The sequence below is a fragment of the Apium graveolens genome, chromosome 5 (assembly GCF_009905375.1).
Source record: "Apium graveolens cultivar Ventura chromosome 5, ASM990537v1, whole genome shotgun sequence".
NCBI classification, from domain to species: Eukaryota; Viridiplantae; Streptophyta; class Magnoliopsida; order Apiales; family Apiaceae; genus Apium; species Apium graveolens.
The window spans coordinates 92,473,863-92,493,292 of record NC_133651.1 but is presented as its reverse complement, the minus strand read 5'-3'; the positions used below and the strand labels follow the sequence as shown (position 1 = coordinate 92,493,292).

Below are 19,430 nucleotides of genomic sequence, written 5' to 3'. Positions count from 1 at the left end.
GATTGGACTTAGGACATATTCCTTTCAGTTGTACCGATTCAAAATTGAAATTAGGATGAACGTATGTAACAAATAAATAATATTTAAGTTCTTAGTTATAGAAAATCGAATTAGATAAATAAAATAAATATGTTATTGTATAATTATGTAGTGATAGCTAATCGAACGTGAACCTAATTAATTTGACTATATAGTGGGAAATCATATTCTGGTACTATTGTGTTATATACGGGAATAATATTGTTGCCATTAATTTTATGAAGTATAAATAGATCTAAAAATAAATAAATGAGAGTTCCGTTAAAAATTGACGTGGCTTGTTATAAATATATACAAAATTATTAAATATTGGCCGGATAGTACTTTTGCATTTTTGTTCCTTGATAAAATTGATTAATTATTCATTTTTTCTTTGAAAACATTAATTATTCTTTCTTATCCCAAATAGATAAATACTGTAATTTTCAAAAGTACGAGAGAAGAGTGTTTTAGGGGCTGTTTCTTTATGGAAATTTTTTCCAATTTTCTATTTTCTGTTTTTCTAAAATTTTCTAAAATTTTCATTTCTAAGAAAATAGTTGAAAAACTGAGAAAATGTGTTCCAAATGTCAGTTTTCTATTTTCTTAAAAAATTAAATAAAATGACGAGATAATTTGAGTAAATATTTAAAAGAGCAATTAATAAAATTATTTTAACGTTTCATAATTTAATTTTATATACATATTTTTTTAACATGTTTAAAATAATCTTTTTTAGATAAAATATAACTAAAGATAACAAAGAAAATATGAATAGGTTGAATGATGAATCTTTATAATTATATGACCATAAATATATACAATTTTGTAGTTTAATTAGAAAATCCATTTAATTAATTATATTCAAAAAATTTGAAAATTTTCCTACAAAATAACTCATAACTAAATTTTAGTCGGGAGTCTTTTCTTTATTCATATAACATATAAGTTATTAGTTATTATATTATTAAGTTCTCTCATATAATGTAAATAGTAATATTAAAAAAATTATTTTAATCAAAATAATAAAATAATTAATAAATTAAACTATTTTGAATTTTTTTATTACAAATATGTATTATACTTTTTAATTTAAAAATATGATATTATAATGTTGAAAATTTATAAGTTGGTAGGAATATATCTTAGCTGTTTAACTACATGCTTTACTTTTCTAGGTTTAGAAGACATTAAAATGTTGTTTTCCATACTTTTCATATCTGTAGTTATAATTTGGAAAACAGGGGAAAATCGTGTTTTCTATTTTTCCAGTTTTTTGTTTTGAAATTTTTAAATTTAAACATATTTTTTGTTTTTCTAGTCTTTCCGATAGTTCACTGAACAATATTTCAAAACAATACAACTTCATAAATATTTATTTCTAGGTGTGCAGGAAAAATGGAGAACTCGTCCCAACACGACTTAGAGTGTGTTTGATATTGACAACAACAACAGCTTTTCGTTGAAAAACAGTTAAAAAACTGTTTGGTAAAATTTAAAAGCTACTTTTCGCAAATGTCTTTTCGGCCTAAAAACTGCTGTTAAAAAAAGTAAGTCCCCATACTTTTAGAAAAAACTGCTTTCCAGCTGTTGCGGGAAGCGGACGCTAATTTCACCGTTAAACCTTATCAAAAGTATCATTATTTGTCCGCAAGGGTTGGCTCAGTTGGTTAAAGAGAGGAAAATTGTCCTCTTGGTCACAGGTTCGAATCTCACGGGAGGAGAATTTATGATTATGCCTCCTGAGTCAGAGCATGTAGCTTAAATGCGGTTTACCTTGGTTCACGTTATTTGCAGGCTATTGCGTGAGCTCGTAGGGTTTACCCAGTGCGCACCCGAAGGGTAGCGGCTGCGGGTTACCTACGATAAAAAAAAAGTATCATTATTTTTATTTTTTTGCACCAAAATATATATGTATCAAAAAAATTATCAAACAATCATCTGATTTTTATAACAGCACTTTTTCAGCAGCACAACAACTTTTAACAGCAATCCCAAACAGAGCCTTAAATGAGACCGTCTCGTTCCACTTAAATGGAAAACGGGGCAATGACTGTGTTGAAAAATATATCCCTTTTAAATATGAGGCGGATATGGTATTTATATGATTATCGTGAGAAAAACTCACTACATCCCGAATATTATATAATATATATTTTTTATAATATTAAATTTATATCGTGTAGTAAAATATTTTTGTAATATAGAATAAACTATAATTTAATTATTTCAGTTATATACATAATAAAATAAATATATTGCATAGAATATTTTAAATCATCTATGCATTTTTTTAAAATTATATATTATAAATAATAATTTTATTCTAATTTTTTAGAATTATAATTATTAAATGGGGTGATGGAACAGGGTTTAGATTAAGATTTGCCTCATTAGGCGGATATGGGGATAATTATAAATTCCCAGGAAATGGGACAAATACATGATAATTTTGTTTTATACAGGATAGATATGGGAATGACGACCCTCGCCACAAACCCGCCCCATTGATAATCATATTTATTTTGGGGCATCAAAAATTTTATTTTTATTTTTGATTTCTTAAAAAACGGAATCCATTTTTTCTTAGAATTTCAATTTATTTGTAAAAGGCAAAAATAAATTATTTTATTTCATATATCGCATTTTTAATCAATTATTCAGAAATGAAGTTTGTGCACTAAGTAAAGTTAGGTTTTAGTTTCTGAATTCGGATAGAGGCAGATTGCGTACATTCTATAAATACCATTTTATACTAATTACATTACGTTTGATTTGATTTTATTTAAAATAAGGTTTAATTTGATTTAGTTTGTTTTTATTTAGAAACAGTGTGTAACGTGACAATCACCGACTTTGGAGGCTCTGTTCGCACTTGGCCGGGGTAAATCATTCGGCTTATAAGAAATTTGAACAAAAAGGTCAAAATTCATCCAGAAATTTTATGTAATTATTTTATTACCTACGGGTACAACGAAAATGTACAAAGATACGATAAAGTGTATATACGTGATGTTTTGTACGTTTGTGAATACTTTGTTAGCGTCCATTCTGTGTCTTGCTTTCTTACACAAAAGTTGGGGTTGTGGTGTGTATCAACTGACTTTCGAACATACACACACCAGTTATATCTATCCCACATATTACAGTATCTAAGAAGAAATCATATTAATTCATTTCTTGTTGCCTTTTTTTTTGTTTTTAGCCCCCATCAAACAATTCTTTGATTTTCTTAGAAATGAAAGCCCCCATCAATTAAAGATCAGTTCTTTTGTGATGGGTTGTCTCTCGACTGCTTAAAGGTACAACTATATGTATATGTGTGTACATGCTTGTCAAATATGCTTTTTGTTGAATTACTCTTATCTTATGCCTACTTTTTTTACAATTTTTGTTAATGTTTTTGGTTTTACATGTTGGTTTTTTTTAATGATTTGAATATTTATATATTAGGCTCAAGTGGTTGTCTGCCTTTGCGGGGATGCTAAATTTGTTTAGTTGACATGTGCAGATTTAATTATAGAGATTAAATTTGTAATTTTAGTATGCCTGTCAAGATCAAAATTAACTAAAATTTTGCTAAATTTGACGGTGTTTTGCTTTTTGGAATTTTTAGAAACTGGATGGAATGTTGTTTAAATGAGCATCAATAAGTATGAGGTACTAAGACAACTTGTATGTTAGCAAGGGAGATTCCTCCAAACACTGTATATGTTTAAGTGAAGGATAAGAAATTGTTGTCTCGATTTTTTACTCATCATGTAAACTTGCCAGACCTGGTTATGTTTATATTCTTTGCAGAACCAACAAAGTGCAGTGGCATTTATTGTGTTTCGTTTGACATTTATTATATTTGCATTCAATTCTGATTTCCTTGTAATGTTATTATGTAAAGCAATAGATAAATATTAGAAAGTGTATAGAACATGATACTGGCTAATTGGGCTTAATGACCATTTGGAACCAGTTGTTTAAAGTAGGAATAGGGTTAGTATACATTTATTTGGCGTCTTTTCGGTTCGCTAGATACATTCACAAAGGATTACATATACTAAAGAGTGTATAGAACATGATATTGGTTATTTAGGTCTAAAGACTATTTGGAACCAGTTGTTTCAATTAGGAATGGGGTTGGTATACATTTATTTGGCGTCTTTTCGGTTCGCTAGATACATTATACATTCACAAAGGTTTATATATTCTAACGAGTAAATGCCTTATATGGCAAACATTACAGGGTATTTTTGAATGGTCAGGACAGAACATAGCCCTTGGAAGGAGGACTCTGTTTTGGTTGAAACATCTGAAAGTTGTTTTTGGCATTATGGTGAATTGGATGCAAGATGAAGAACTATGCAACAAACCCCTTGGAAGGCATTCTGTTTTCTATTATGGTATTGGGCACATGCTCAATGACATAACATCGGCCTGTTGGTTTACTTACCTCTTGGTATTTCTGACAGACATTGGATTATCTCCGGGGTAAATTTCTCTGACTTCATTGCTCCCTGCTAAAGTTATTACATAGATAAATTGGGGGGGGGGGGGTGTAAAAAGTTGATTGATGTATGTATCTACCTTACATTTAGTCACTGTTCTAATTTACAGCTTATATTGATTAATCCACCGTTCAAATGTTACAAGGACATTTACTGTCTCAATTAATATTCTGAATTCAAAGGCTTACGCTGTTACACCACATGAACCAGCTAGGTGTTTGTTTAAGCATCTGATTAGAATAGTTAGTAGTTGAGAAAGTATCTGGTTCCTTCAGTCCCTTATACTACCACCAATTTACATGTTGTGTGTTCATTTGTTTACGTATAATTTTTTTTTAGTTGTCACTGTAAATGTCCCATATTGGATCATTGTGCGCATGTTTGATCGCACATGTTTTAAATGCTTTTCCAGGGAATCTGCTGCTGTTATGCTTTCTGGTCAAGTAGCTGATGCATTTGCAACCATCTTTGCAGGAGAACTGGTAAGGATCCACCAATTGCTGTACATGATGAGACTGTTACGACTGTTTGATGTCTTTACATGCCTGACATAACTGTGGATGAGAAAATATCTTAACGTGTCATGTGTTGTTTTCATTTTTAGTTGGTTATTAATATGATTGAGCTATGTAATTATCTTCTCAATCTTTCAGATTGACAGATTTGGACATTTCAAGATATGGCATGCTGCTGGGTCTGTTTTGGTTGCCTTTTCATTTTCATCAGTTTTTGGTGGTTGCATGCCTTGCAAGATCCTTGGCTACAACTCATTGAAGCTGCAGACCATAGGGTACAGCATATTTGCAGCAATCTTTAATATCGGTTGGGCGGCCACTCAAGTTTCACACATGTAATCATTTCTTCCGAGCAGTTCAGATAAATTTTTCTTCCCTACAGCTCCTCAACAAGACTAATAAAAGAAAAAATCAATGTCATTTGTTCCCCTTTCATCTGTTTCCTATAATACCGTGTTCTTGTGTTTATGTAGATGTTTATTATATTGTTTCAAGTGTTACTACGTCTATCGATGCAGACATAAGAAATGATCACGGATGCAGCGAATTATGAACCTAATAGATATCGAGTAAAATGTGAAGCCGCATGAGTTCTTTATCCCTTGTTACGTTTATTTCAAATTATGATCAGTGGTGTCTTACTCCTCTATCTGTTTAGGTCTATGGTGAACTGCATCACGAGTAATTGTACGAGTAGAGTAATGTTGACTAGCTGTCGCAATGCTTTTACCATGGTTAGCATTTTTCCTAACTGTGTGTGTGTGTGTATGATATGAAAGTTTTTAAACACATCTGATCAATGTCTTTTGCTCTCCTGTTGGTATCAGGTTGCTAACCTCAGCCTTTATGGCATTGCTCTGCTAGTCTTTGGTGTAAGTACATCAAGGACAGTTATCAATGTTGAAAATCAGGTATAATCCTTATCAGAAAATTATAGTAAATTTTCGGGAATATGGAAGTGACCTTAACTCACCATGAGCAGTACCGCTGGATAGCATACTCTTCAATTTTCTTTGGATGCTGCTTTGTGGCCATATTTCTTATTGGAACTAGAGAGCCAAGGTTGGTCATATATTCCTGATTCTTCCTTCTATTTTCTGATAATACAAATTAATTACAGTTTCAAGTTATTAATATCTGGATTTTGTAAGATGTTAAGAAATTAGTTGCAGTTCCACTTCTTTCATTCGGTTGAACTTAATATTTTCACACATGTATAAGCATATATCTCATGTGGCTCTTCAAACTTCATATATAGTGATGAAATAATATATATGTTCCTTAGTGCAAATATTGTCAGTATAGCATGTATGAACTTGTCGTACATGTGTTCACAACTAAGTATTATGTAAGTTATTTTTCCTTTTCTGATTTACTGGTTTAATATTCATCTCAAGATTACAAGTTATGACGCACATCTTGCTTTTTGATCACTTACCTGTTCTCATAGAAATCAAATGATTTTTTTTTTGTCTTTTATGCTACTTAATGTACAAGCGCATACCTTTTATTTATAGATCATATCGAGGAGATTGCAAGACTTACACCCGGATTTCCTGGACTTACTGGTTTAAGAAAATTCTGTACTACCAGGTTGCTCTTGTCTATGTTGTCACCAGATTAGTTACCAATGTTTCACAGGTTTGCAACATTTTCAGCTATACCTCACATATTTTTCTTTAATTTATTTTTTAGTACATTGAAGTGCTAAGTAGTGTTGTAAGACCATCTCCAAACCAACTTTAAATATTCATTTTTACACCATTTTGGTGTAAAACTCCTCTCCAACCCAACTCTAAAGTTACACCATTTTGGTGTGACACCAAAAGTTACACCAAATTTGGTGTCACTAAATTTTTATAGTTTTTGTATATTCCCATGTTGCCCTTGTGCTCCTTTAATAAAACAAATTTGTTCCATTTGTATCCCACCACTTTATTACTTTTAACCTTACTTTTGTACTTCAGTAATAAAGTAATCTATATAGTACAAGAATGGTGTACAATTTAGTGTTGATGGGTAGGAGTTGAATTTGAGAAATGGTGTAAAAATTATACCAAAATAGTGTAATGGGTTGTAGGAATAAAGAGCTAAACTTTTAATGACTAAGGATTTTGTGGTATACACATCAACGTAGTCTTTTAACATAACTAATGGGTTAGTTATTACAAGATATTACATCTACTTTGTATAAAGTCTGATGTTTTACACCTTTTGTTAACCTCATTTTTTACACTGATATGGCTTATCTATTTTCTACTTCAGGCTTTTCTGGCGTTTTATGTTATTAATGATCTTCGGATGGCTCAATCTTCTAAAGCTTTGGTATATGCACAGACTTGCTGCTTTGGTTTTTTTGTTTCAGAAGCACCTTAGGTTATTAATGAGATTCTGATTTGCATGTTACTAATTTTGTAATAACCAATACGTGTAGGTTCCTGCAATCATCTACATTTGCAGCTTTATTGTATCAATCCTCCTACAGGTTTTTTTATGTCAATATATTTTGTGTAAATTGATTGATGCTTCTTGTTTTCACTTTCTTTTCACCTTACTCTTTTAATATAATCTACACAACTGTAGGAGATCAAATGGACCAGTCAACACTTGAAGGCCATTTTTAATGCTGGATGTGTTCTTTGGATATCTTGTGGTAGTGTCGTCCTTTTTTTACCAAGAAGCAAGAATTACTACATGTACATTCTGTCAATACTAATTGGCATGGCTAATGCACTAATGATGGTAGGTACACAAAAAAAATGTTTGTTTGATGGGTTCTTGTAAGCCTTAAAGACATACAGTTAGATGCATTGCTTGGTAAATTGAGTTCATAGTATCATATGTTCAACAATGCTTTGCACAATATTTTTAAAGTAATCTGATGAAAATCAAGCAATGTGGCATTTTTTGGCATTTTGAACAAGACTTCTAATATTAAGTTCTAAAGAGCAATGGGCTTGGACTGATTAATTGTTTATTTTAGTTGTATCTTAGTCTCATAGAAGCAATAGAATACATGCAAGTTATTTTATTTTATTTTATCTATTGGGAGGGGGGAGGGGATTTATTCAAATTCTCATATTGTATGTGTTAAAGCGCATTGGTGTGTACAACTTTTAAAATCGTATTTTGTTGGAGCATAGGTGGCTGGAATAAGCATGCAAAGTGTTCTAGTGGGTGAAGATCTCAATGGCGTGGCCTTTGTTTATGGATCATTGAGTTTTTTAGATAAAATGTCTTGTGGAATTGCGTTGTACATTCTTCAGTCATATCAGCGTAAGTCTTTCTAGCTATCTATTATTCTGACTCAAATGTTTGCGTATAACTTTAATGCTGGGTTGAGTTAGTCGTCATTCCTAGTCTGCAAGTAGATAAAGTCCTATTTGGAAGAATACAATCTAAGGTTTTGTTTGTTGACGATCCCTTTTTTTTAATTGATGGTTTATATCTTGTGCAGAGTCAGCAGATACCTTTTCAAACATGCAGGAATGTAGTCCGTTTCATGCCTGTTTCTCCATCACAAGATATGGATTAGGCCTTGTTCCTGCAATTTCTGCTTTCGTTGGGATCATAGTTACTTGTACCATGAAACTCCATCCATCAGCATTAAACCCTTTAGCGGAACCTCTATTGGCACAGTTTTAGAGATAAAACGATTTTTAGTTTCGTGTAAAGATAATATAAAGCACTTTCTTGGCTCCCAATGTATACGTCCAGCAAAGGTACCTCCAGGACATACCCAGATATCTAACTCCTGATATACTACAAGATTGTATACATCTTTCTGTACATAATCATGTACACTAATCTTGTATAAATTTTTCTGTACATAAATCTATTGCACTAATATATATTAAAACATTGGGAACGATTGAATTGTATTATTGACATAGTAAATAATATATTGGGTAATCATAAAAATTTAAGTTGTATTTCTGCAAAAATTGTTTATAGTTTTAGTACAGAATGCATTAGTTAACAACATCTGTTCTGACTTTTTGAGTAGCTGTGTTTCATTCTTATGCTTAACTTGCACTCGGAAGTTATAGAGGGAGCAGGGTGTTGCAGAGGAGGGACAAGGGGCTGCTGTTTTGAAGAGTTTGAGCCACATTGAGCTCTCGAATAGTAAACATCTTATAAATGAAACAGAAGCTGGGATCAGGGATCTTAAGGTTGGTGCTCTCTATTCTCTACTCTCTGGTGCCAGAACAAGCAAATGTTGGAGTTGGAACTATAAACTTGTTACTTAAACGATATAACTTCTTTAGTAAAAGAAAACGAACTGCAGGTGAAATTCTGTTTTTCCAGATTACTGTAAGTTTGGTGAAGGGTCAATGATCTGTAATATTCGTACAAAACTGTGTTACTCAATAACTGTGATTTGAATATGACCTGCGCAGACTTGTAATATGCGAATGATTGGAACTGTATACCGTATGTCAGTATACGTTGATGAAATGCAGGATATGCAGTGCATTACTAGTGTCACACAATACATATAAGATATATATCTCCATGATAAGCAACGGATTCATGTCGATGAATTATGACAACATTGAGGGTGTATCCTACAATCCTGTCCTCTTGATTACATCACTTCTTTCTTCTGGTTGATTACATCTATATCGAGTGCATGCAGTTGATCGTAGGAAACTCGCATGTTTATAGGTAAGTTCTTTGGAGACATGATCAGGGATGGCAATGGGTCGATTGGATCCAACTCACTATTGAATAAAATTACAAAAATTGGAATGACCTGGCGCCTCACATTTCTGGGCTTTCAAAATATAAGATAATTATTAGTAGTTCTAAAAAAAACATGAAAATAGTATGATAATTGACATATCTCGTATAGTCGTATATGCAACTTCTTTGAAACCATGCTACTGCAAGAAAAAAAAGTGGCCTTCTTTAGAAAACTTGACAGCATGTTGGTTCAGTAAACTTTAGTTATTCGGTCCATTTTCGTCTGCATAGCGTCGTCCATGATTATAGTAACCTGACATGATTTGTTCTTGGTCAAGTGAAGACTTTTTACTGATCAGAAGCTTCACGCATCGCTTTCATCGCAGAATCCCTATCATCCACCATGCCACATGTGATCACTCTTCGTAACAAACTCCTTGTATTCTTCTTCTCCTTCTTCTTGGTAGAACATATAAGTTTCGATGCTGCTGATTGATCCGCCATTTCATGACTCTGTATTTCCAACTGAAACTTTTTCGATTTATTCTTTTTCAAGAAATTCAAGAAAAATACATCATTTCGTTTCTTCTTCATCATACTACAGTTTTCTTCATTTCTTGAAATCAAATGCTTCGTTTCTTCTTCGTCCTTAGTTGAATCATTGATCGGTGTTGTGATAGGAGCTTCATGGATGTCTCTTAGCTGTTTTGTTTCGTTATCCATTTGAGTAGCTTCTGAATCTTGATTATTGCACTTGTTAGCTTCAACATTAGATGACTCTTCATGGTCATCAATAGTTGAAGTTGAAGAGGAGGCACAACAAAATTGGGATCCTTTGATGACATATTCATTGTCAGAGATTGGAGTAATGAGATCCTCATCTAGCGAATCTTGCCACACGTAACCTGTTTTATACCTCCTGCAACATTGCAGTATTAAAATTCATACTATCAATTTAGCACCAATTATAATCTCCAACAAACCTCTTGTATGACCAGGAAAATGATTCTGGCATGTCCTCTCCTCGAACCACAGCTAACCATCTCTTAATATCTATTTAGTTTTCGTAAAACAGGTTATATCACAAGAATCCGGAACTTTAGAGAGTTTAGTTGAGTAGACAAAGCAAAATCTATAAAAAAAATTGTAAGTACTGCAACTGGACATTACTTTAATTTAGAAATTAAAATGTGAAAGTACCTCTTAATCGAACTTCAGTGCCGCAGAAATGATGAACACGAAGAAGATGAGGCTGTTCGATTCGACCCTTCCTACTGATAAAATAGATTATGTGAACTCTCCTTACTTCACGGCAACGACCGTGAGCCTCCATGGACATTCGAGCTTGCATGGACATTCTTCAAGAACAATGCTAAGGAATAAGGGTAGGCATACAATTAAAAAAAAACAAGAACATGATTTTATTTTAGTTTTAAAAAAGAAAAGACAAGAAATACACAAGCATGGTGTCATGCTGCATGCATGCAACATCATTTAAAAACAAAAACAAAAGTGTCGATCGATCGATACACCTTAAGCAATCACTAGCACCAAAATCTTAAAGTGATTGCACCAAAATCTTAAATTGTGAGAGGGAATGCACCAACATGATCTTATACCATAACATCAAATATTATTTAACACTCTCCTCGATCGTACAATATATTTTGCTACGGGATACCTTGTTAAGTAATCAACTCATCTAAAATCGTATAGGAAGGCTGAACAAGATGTTATACCACATCACATATATATATTGTTATAACAACAGGCGAGGTAGATAACACACATAACACATAGTAGTGGATTTTGTTTGTGGAATGAAGTAATGAGAAGTAAGATGACGGGGTTTAGGGATATAAATTACCTTAGTGTACGTAAGTGTGGTTTTGTTGTAAATACAGAGAGGAGTGAAAAGGTGAGTCTGAGAGTGAGGATGATAAATAGGTAGCCCCGTGATATGCTCAAGACATGTGGCTTCGATATAACACGATGGGTCAGATTTTGACTACATACGCATTGTATGTTTGTGGATTATAATCACTCCGATTTAAAAGTGATCTCTACTCTACACACAAGCTGGATCCATCTTAACTGTCCTCAACTTTATCGGATGTATATGTACAAACCCCAAATTGTATTATAATATCGGATCCTGTTGGATGAAAAATATTGGTTTTAGTTTTGTAGCTGGCCGGGTTGAAACAAACTATAAACATATGACATTGCTTTAATAGACTCATGGACCATCCCTATCTATAAACACAATGAAAGGTAATGATTCAAACAGGTCCCTCCCCGGGTTGTCTCACTGTCATATATATATATATATCTAATATAATAAGATGAGATTCGCATGATATCTATCTCCTAATAAGTTCTACCAAATATCTTAGGCTCTTCATTCAAGTTATGCCAATTTCTATCTGCTACAATGCACTGCCACATCTACAATTACCATTCCAAATTTTCTGCTTTAAAGAAATTTATCTTCTTGTTGCTAAATCATGAATTGTTTCTGGATGTAATTTCAGAGTATAGCATCTTGAGTAGTAAAAGCACAACATTCATTAATATAAATAATCTAACACCATGAATACAGAGTCAACAAATATATTATACACATTATTATATGACATCAATCCTGGCTATTCTAAGGCAAAACATCTCCATCTCAAAGTTTCTTCAAGACGGTCATCAATCGTCACAACAATCATGCAGGCTAGTAAAAAATCGTACTATTCCCTCGTTTCGAGTTTGAAACAGAGAGGTGCTATACAAATAAAACTACGGACATACCACCCATACCATAATTACTGTTGTTTTATGTGAAATAAAACTCCACTGATCATTTTAATCAAACTGCTATACAAATATTGGGGCCAAGATGTATTCAACCTATAGGTTCTGTTCATGGACAGTTTCTGTTTCTTCCAGGTCCACCATAGTAAAAATAAGTACCCCATTGCCCATTCTTTCCGGTTTGGACATTATAGCAGTTGGACTGCTCAGTAAAAGTTTTGACATCTCTCGGAACCCTTAGTTGATTAGAACCATCAACCACTTGAAGATTTCTGAAGTAACTAGCCTTACTGAATCCTTCCCCAGGAAAATGACCACTTCCCATTTGAGTAGTGGTGTGCTGCCCATCTGATGCCGAGTTCACAACTTCACCACCCCACTCGACTAATGTCGCGCCATCTGCTAAATTTGAGAATAGATAGGCTGGCCAGTAACCTATTACTTGATTACTATTTCCAAATTGCATCCACCAATTTCCCTCATTAGGATCCTGCCAAGGTAATGATAACAAAATGGATATCTATCAAAATACTGACATTAAAGCTAAAGTGTGGTTTATCGAATCAATTTTAAAATGATTGATCCGCTTAAACCACTATTTCTAGTTGTGCCTTTTGAGAATTTGCCTAGTACAATTACTTGCTAGTTAGCCAACTTCTTATTTTTGCTTAATGCAGTACACAACATAATAGTTTATAAACTATAGAAAGAAGTTTGATAAATCTACTTGAGTAAGGATTACCTTCCAAAGTAGTATACTGATATCAAATTGAGAACCATGATAGCTGGAAACTGGGAATATGCTAGCTCCCATAGCTATCTGATTGTTGATTTGAATAAAACCCGAGCAGAGCAAATTGTAGCATCCTGTGGCTTCATATGCATCACTCTGTCATTACCATAAAATTTTCAGACCTCATTATACATTTTATGCACATCAATCTATCCCCATATGAAGTTGTATTCCTTCTTGACACAATCATAACAAAACTGCCACCTTTTTGAATTAGATACACGCAAAAGAAAATTATAACCTTGAGTTGGTAAATTGTAAAGTAAATGTAAAAATCCCAAAATTGAAGTGAAATGAAGATGATATTCAATATTCAAAGTCAGTTGTAAAGAGAACTATGCAGATGGTAGACTCATCTGGGGACACAGAGTTCACTGGCTAGCATTGCATCGCATGTAAAAAGAAGATATATTTTTTCCTAAAAAATGATTGACTTACAGTCCAATAAGTGAAGAGTCTGGTGTTATTGTCCCCGTACAAATCTGGACTGACCTGTTATATAGTATATCAGTCAGAAGCAGCATAACACAAACTGGTGGTGCAATCATATTTATTGACAATACTTGTTGGTAGTACCAATTTTTAAAACCTTGGAGAGGAATGTATCGGAATTTATCTTAAGCATTTACCTGCCAACCAGCTTCAATGCTATTAAGATCTCCATCAAACGAACCGCCCAAAACCCAAATCTGAGAAAGGCTAAATTCATTTGGCTGTTGTATTTTAGGTTCCCAAACATTCATAGTTGCCTTTGCTCCGAAATACTTGTCCTCGTCAACATAAGCAATTGCATGCTGAAATGCACGCACCCGTATTATAAATTACATCAAAATTTACCACGTCAAATTTTACTCTCTGAACAGTGTTCAACCTTCTGCACTTGTACCTGCGCACTGATCACTCAGTGCTCAATTATTATGTGATTATTGAAACAAAAAGAAGCTTTTGGAGTTCTTTTCTACGAAACTTTCTTTTATAATAAAGTAGAGTACTCAAACTTAAGTAATTTAATGTATTACTAATGCCAAATCCTTCACATTATCTTTTTAGTTCAATCACACAACTCACACATAGTGCGTATTACCTGGTGTCCATTTTGCGTGTTGAGGTCAGGTTGAGCTGAATTTGGGCGGAGAATGTTGAGATTTTTCTTCTTCTTTCTACCATAATTCTTGATTGAACTAGCTCTAAGAACATCTTCTTTCTTTGTTCTTCTTACCGGGATTGTTCCTTCCGGACACTCTCCATTTAAATGCCACAATTGTTTAATTGGTTCCGATCCTTTACTGGACTTCAAAGATTTCACCTTTATATCATCAAATAGCCCTTCCGGATGATAATTTGGCCTCAACTGTCATAAACAAATAAACAATCACATATATAATCAAATAAAAATCTAAAATGAGAGAGGGAGGGGGAGGGGGAGGGGGCGAAAGAGGGGGAGGGGGGGGGGGAGAGAGAGAGAGAGAGAGAGAGAGACCTGAATTGTATGATTTCGGAGGAGGGGATGATCAAAAGCAGGTTGATGAGAAAGATGAATACAGTCAATCATATCTCCATCTGGGCTCTGTTTTTTAATGATAATCACCATTCTACACAAAGTTAATAACTAGTAATATACAAACAGATGTACTTTACACATATAGAAAGAGCTAAATATATGCGACAGATTTATCAACACCTTGATGGATTTAATGGGAGGCTTGTTCAAACTTTTCAAGTGATTGTGAACTTGGAGATCATTCTTAAGTGACGTCCTCGCAGCAGAAGAATAGTATGGAACAAAAAGCAAGAAGAGCACCATGCAATTAAGCAACTTCATCTTCATAATATACAAACACTTGCTAAATTGCCTGGTAGTAGTAGTTGCTAAAGAAAGACACAAAGTACAAGTAAACTTAACAAACCATGCACTTATTTTGCTTAAACTGCTGAAGATATTTAACTGGAGCACATACACAAGTATGTATGTGTGTGTATATATGGTAAGCAAAGTAGAAAAAGGAACGGAAAAAGAAGAGTAGTAGTTCTTGAAATGGCGCAAAAATACAAGAAAAGGCTGCCGACGATTTTCTTTCTATTTAACTCGTGAAATCTGGGGACTCAGTACAAAGTAAATGGTACAACCTTTTTTTAAGTAATCATGTACGAAAATTAGGGGTATAGGTGGTTCGGATTGAATCGGTTTTGGATAAAGTCGAACCAAACCGTGAAGAACGGTTTTAGAAAATTATCGTCTGCCACCGTAAATGTGGTTGCGGTTAACTGCGTCAATTGCGGTTGCGAATTTACGGTTATTACGTATTGGTTTGCAGTTCAACCACTTATTTTAAAATAATTAATAATTTGCAAAAAAATAAATTCAGAATATTAATAAATTCAAGTTTAAATTACGTGATAAATTTACATTTAAAAATAAAATATAAACTAATGCTCCGTGTGGAGCAAGTAGAGTCTATTGAAAACGGGAGAGTCCAAAAACCGTTCCCGCAAATGATAAATTATTCTTTGTATCATTGAATAAAAAGATGACACATATTATTACATACTATTACAAATTATTATTTTATTATTTAAAAATATTTTTGATTTTTTCTTTTGAATATATGGCCTTGCTTATTTTATATTGAGGAGGAGAACATAATTGTGAGATCCGGTGCTTATATTCAAAACGAAGTGAAAATTTGTTATGTGATTTTTAATGGTTCTTGAATCTTTTTAACTAAAGACCGTCACGATTCTTAAATTATCAGGTGTAAAATGTGACGAGTTAAAGTTTGAAATCAAAAAAAAAAAAAGTCCAAACATAAAAGGTGCAAATTGGTATAGACTCCAACTTCTAATAATAAATTATGATAATAAGTATAGAATGAGTACTCAGAAAAGAGTAAGGCCGTTTGATTTCCGTTACATACAATAATTGAAAATGAATAATTTGAGGATGATGAAGCCCAAAATTAGTTACATTTCATATTTTAAATTTGTTACGGGTCTCGCATTTTGTATGTCAGCCAATCAGAAAACAAGAATCTAAGACAACGACAGTAATTACAATTTAAGCAAGTCCAAAGATTAAGATAATCTAATACTTTCAATAATCACTAAATATATGTAATGATAGGTAGGGCTGAGTAAAAAATCGATTTAAAATCGAAACCGAACAGAAATCGGATTTATCCGGAGAAAATCGAGCCGCGAAAAACCAAACCGAAACCGAAACCAAAAAACAAAAAATCGAACATATTTAAATGGCTCGGTTTCAGTTATGCATTCCAACGGAACAGATAAAATCGAATCGAACCGAATTATGTTTTACATATATTTCCGGTATATTATTTATGATTTTTTTTAAAATTTATAACTACGGTCTGTATAGTTTTAAATGCAGTATCTTGTGTTTTTATGTGTGTACAAAAGTTTTTAACACAATGTTGTAATTTGAGGATTTTGAGAGAAAGGATAATAATTTATAGGGCAAGGTAAGTGATTTTACGCTCATAATATTGAGCAGTTTATTGTAGAGGTGAGTTTCGAGAGAACATTAGTCATCATTTTATTAAATCTATAATCTGAAACAAGTAAGAAAATATAATTAACTTGTATAACATGTCATCCGAACTGCTTGTATAACATGTAAACTAATCTTATCCGGTACATACTTTCATTTTTTAATATATCGTACAGATTGCCAATACAAAATATTCATATGAATCTATGAAATTTACTATACATAATGAAATTAAAAGTTACTGCACAGAATTTATAATATGTGTTGAATTGTTAAACTGCATTCTATAATTTTATAACTTACCTTAGATTGAATTGTTTTTCTAATCATTTAAAAATTTGAAAATGTAATTTGAGAGGGGGAAATAAAACTTTAAGATTTGATGTAAAGTTTTACTATCAACCTAATGAGTGATTTTTAGTGTTTGGTTTTGTTATCCTTCTCATTAGTTCAAATCCTTTGTCAGCCCCATAATTGCGCCGGATTGATAACAAAACTGTGAGTTCTAGTTATATGCGCATACTAAGTTAAATTTTGATTTTTCTCCCGTAATATCCCGTTTAGGATTCAGGCATCAGCAATTATCTTTTCTTTGTCGAGTAAACAATTAACTAACATAATAACCGGTTAACTAGCATAAATAACCCGTTCATATAATTATAATGTTTTCAGAGCAACTCCAATAATATCCTTATACAGGTTTTTGATTTAAATTTTGAAGAAATAGTAGTAAAATTTCTCTCGAACAAACTCAACAAACTCCATATCCCCGTCTATAATATTAGGAGTTTCGAATGGTTCCCCACTTTTAGGAGTGAATATCCTCTCAACTATTATTATATTATTTTTTTCTTACTCGTTAATTTATATTTAACGAATGAACATAAACAGTGTAGTAAGTGTACGTTTAAAACGAAACGATTAAACTTAATCTGTAGAATGTCGTTAGTATGTTTACGAATAAAAAGCTAAAAATTAAAATATATGTTGAATACAGAATTGACCAAAAATTTTGAATTTTATTTAAATAAACTATATGTACTAGTCTATTTAATTACTAAGTTCACTACGAACTTACAATTAATTTACTCAATTTAAAAAGATAAAAAATGCATAACTGAAGTCAGAATGACTTGCAATCATAATATATAATAATGTAAAATTTACATTATTGTTTATATTAAAGTTGATTTTAATGAAAAATATTAGTTTTTGAAATTTAACGTATGTATGTATGGGAAAATGTTAGTTTTTTTTATTTACACTACTGTTAACAAAATAAGATTAAGTTATATGTATGCGTGTGTTAACATGTAAATTATTGTATGTTATATCTCTTAGTAAATTATGATGGTTTCAATTATTTATACGCTAAATATCTGATTCATGTACATATGTTTCTTTCCTTAAATAATATAAAATGCATTGAATCAAATGCTACAATATAGTATAGATATAACTTTTATTTGAATAATTCAAAACATTTGTACAATATTATCTTGATCAATGAATATTGCCGATCTAAAAGAATTCTTTTTAAAAAAACTAGTTTTTTTAAAGTGAAAAATGAAAAATAAATCGATTTAATATATCATCGTATTTTTAACAAATCTCGTGAGATCTCATTTCAAATTTCAAATATTCTTAAAATCGGGACAAATCCCAAGAATAATAACGTGTTACCAGTGAAGTTAGTAATTTTAATATAAATAATTAATTGACTTGATCCTATAAAATCTCAAACACATTAATTTATATTAATATAAGATATTAAAAATTTTCACATTATTGGTAAGATATTCTGGCCGAACTTGTAATTTAAATTTACTAAATGTAGAATGTGACGATGTTTCTCGACCGGGTCATGTAGTCAAATTTCGAGTATTTTTTGAATAAGGGGTCAAGTTCTAAAATGCATTGACTCATTATAATTCGAACTTATCTAAATATGTAATACCAATATAGATTATTTATATATAAGCGATTATATTTTTAATATTTTTTTAAATTATATATGTACATTTAATTACTTTTTATAATAAAAAAAACATGTTAAAAACATATGAGATATATTTTCAAACTAAAAAATGATTAATAAATATAATAATAATCCATTTATGTACTATACCTAATTTTATATCTGTAATTCAATTCTTTAAAATTAACTGTACAAATATTTAACTAAATATCTTTTTTTTTGCTGAATTCAAGTAAGTTTCTTTAAAGTTAAATAAAATATTCATTTAGCACACTTATATATTATATATTATGTGTATGATAAAAAACAAACGTGTCAATATGGTTTAGTGATAAGAAGTTATATAATTGAATGAAATAACTCGAGTTTGATTCCCACAAACCACATTTTTATATAAATATTAAAAATATGGGTAATTTAGTATTTTAAATGAGACTTTTTAATCTCATAAAAATTATACATTTGTTATCCTATTATATATAGAAGAGATTAATCAAAAATTATAATCGATTATTTAGTTGATGATAAGTCCGTTTTCATTTTTTGTTCTCGAATTTATTCTTGTCTAATAAATTTCTATGAAAATTTTTCAATATAGTTTTTGATCTTTATTTACATATTTTGAATTTGT

The 19,430-nt window shown here is 31.7% G+C and overlaps 3 protein-coding genes across 4 annotated transcripts; 1 reads left to right on the top strand and 2 right to left on the bottom strand.

The window, feature by feature from the left end:
• The first annotated feature begins 3,043 nt into the window (after window positions 1-3,043).
• LOC141724289 (uncharacterized) lies at window positions 3,044-8,958 on the top strand. Its single transcript, XM_074526361.1, has 13 exons — window positions 3,044-3,320; window positions 4,256-4,500; window positions 4,930-4,999; window positions 5,171-5,367; window positions 5,691-5,766; window positions 5,860-5,943; window positions 6,015-6,094; window positions 6,550-6,673; window positions 7,298-7,357; window positions 7,467-7,517; window positions 7,616-7,774; window positions 8,176-8,308; window positions 8,490-8,958. The coding sequence occupies exons 2-13, from the start codon at window positions 4,343-4,345 to the stop codon at window positions 8,675-8,677; spliced, it is 1,380 nt and encodes a 459-aa protein (XP_074382462.1). The 5' UTR covers window positions 3,044-3,320; window positions 4,256-4,342; the 3' UTR covers window positions 8,678-8,958.
• A 453-nt stretch (window positions 8,959-9,411) lies between these two features.
• On the bottom strand, window positions 9,412-11,802 carry LOC141724290 (uncharacterized). 2 transcript variants are annotated; one of them, XM_074526363.1, is made up of 4 exons: window positions 11,586-11,802; window positions 10,919-11,076; window positions 10,702-10,771; window positions 9,412-10,637 (listed from the first exon to the last, which is right to left on the bottom strand). In XM_074526363.1, the coding sequence occupies exons 2-4, from the start codon at window positions 11,073-11,075 to the stop codon at window positions 10,067-10,069; spliced, it is 798 nt and encodes a 265-aa protein (XP_074382464.1). In that variant the 5' UTR covers window position 11,076; window positions 11,586-11,802; the 3' UTR covers window positions 9,412-10,066. The 2 variants fall into 2 exon arrangements, with proteins under 2 accessions (XP_074382464.1, XP_074382463.1); XM_074526362.1 differs by having other exon boundaries at window positions 9,413-10,637; window positions 10,919-11,090.
• A 461-nt stretch (window positions 11,803-12,263) lies between these two features.
• On the bottom strand, window positions 12,264-15,360 carry LOC141724287 (protein neprosin-like). Its single transcript, XM_074526360.1, has 7 exons — window positions 14,995-15,360; window positions 14,794-14,880; window positions 14,398-14,664; window positions 13,943-14,107; window positions 13,752-13,805; window positions 13,263-13,409; window positions 12,264-13,010 (listed from the first exon to the last, which is right to left on the bottom strand). Exons 1-7 carry the CDS (start codon window positions 15,139-15,141, stop codon window positions 12,630-12,632), a joined length of 1,248 nt encoding a protein of 415 aa, XP_074382461.1. The 5' UTR covers window positions 15,142-15,360; the 3' UTR covers window positions 12,264-12,629.
• Window positions 15,361-19,430: the final 4,070 nt, after the last annotated feature.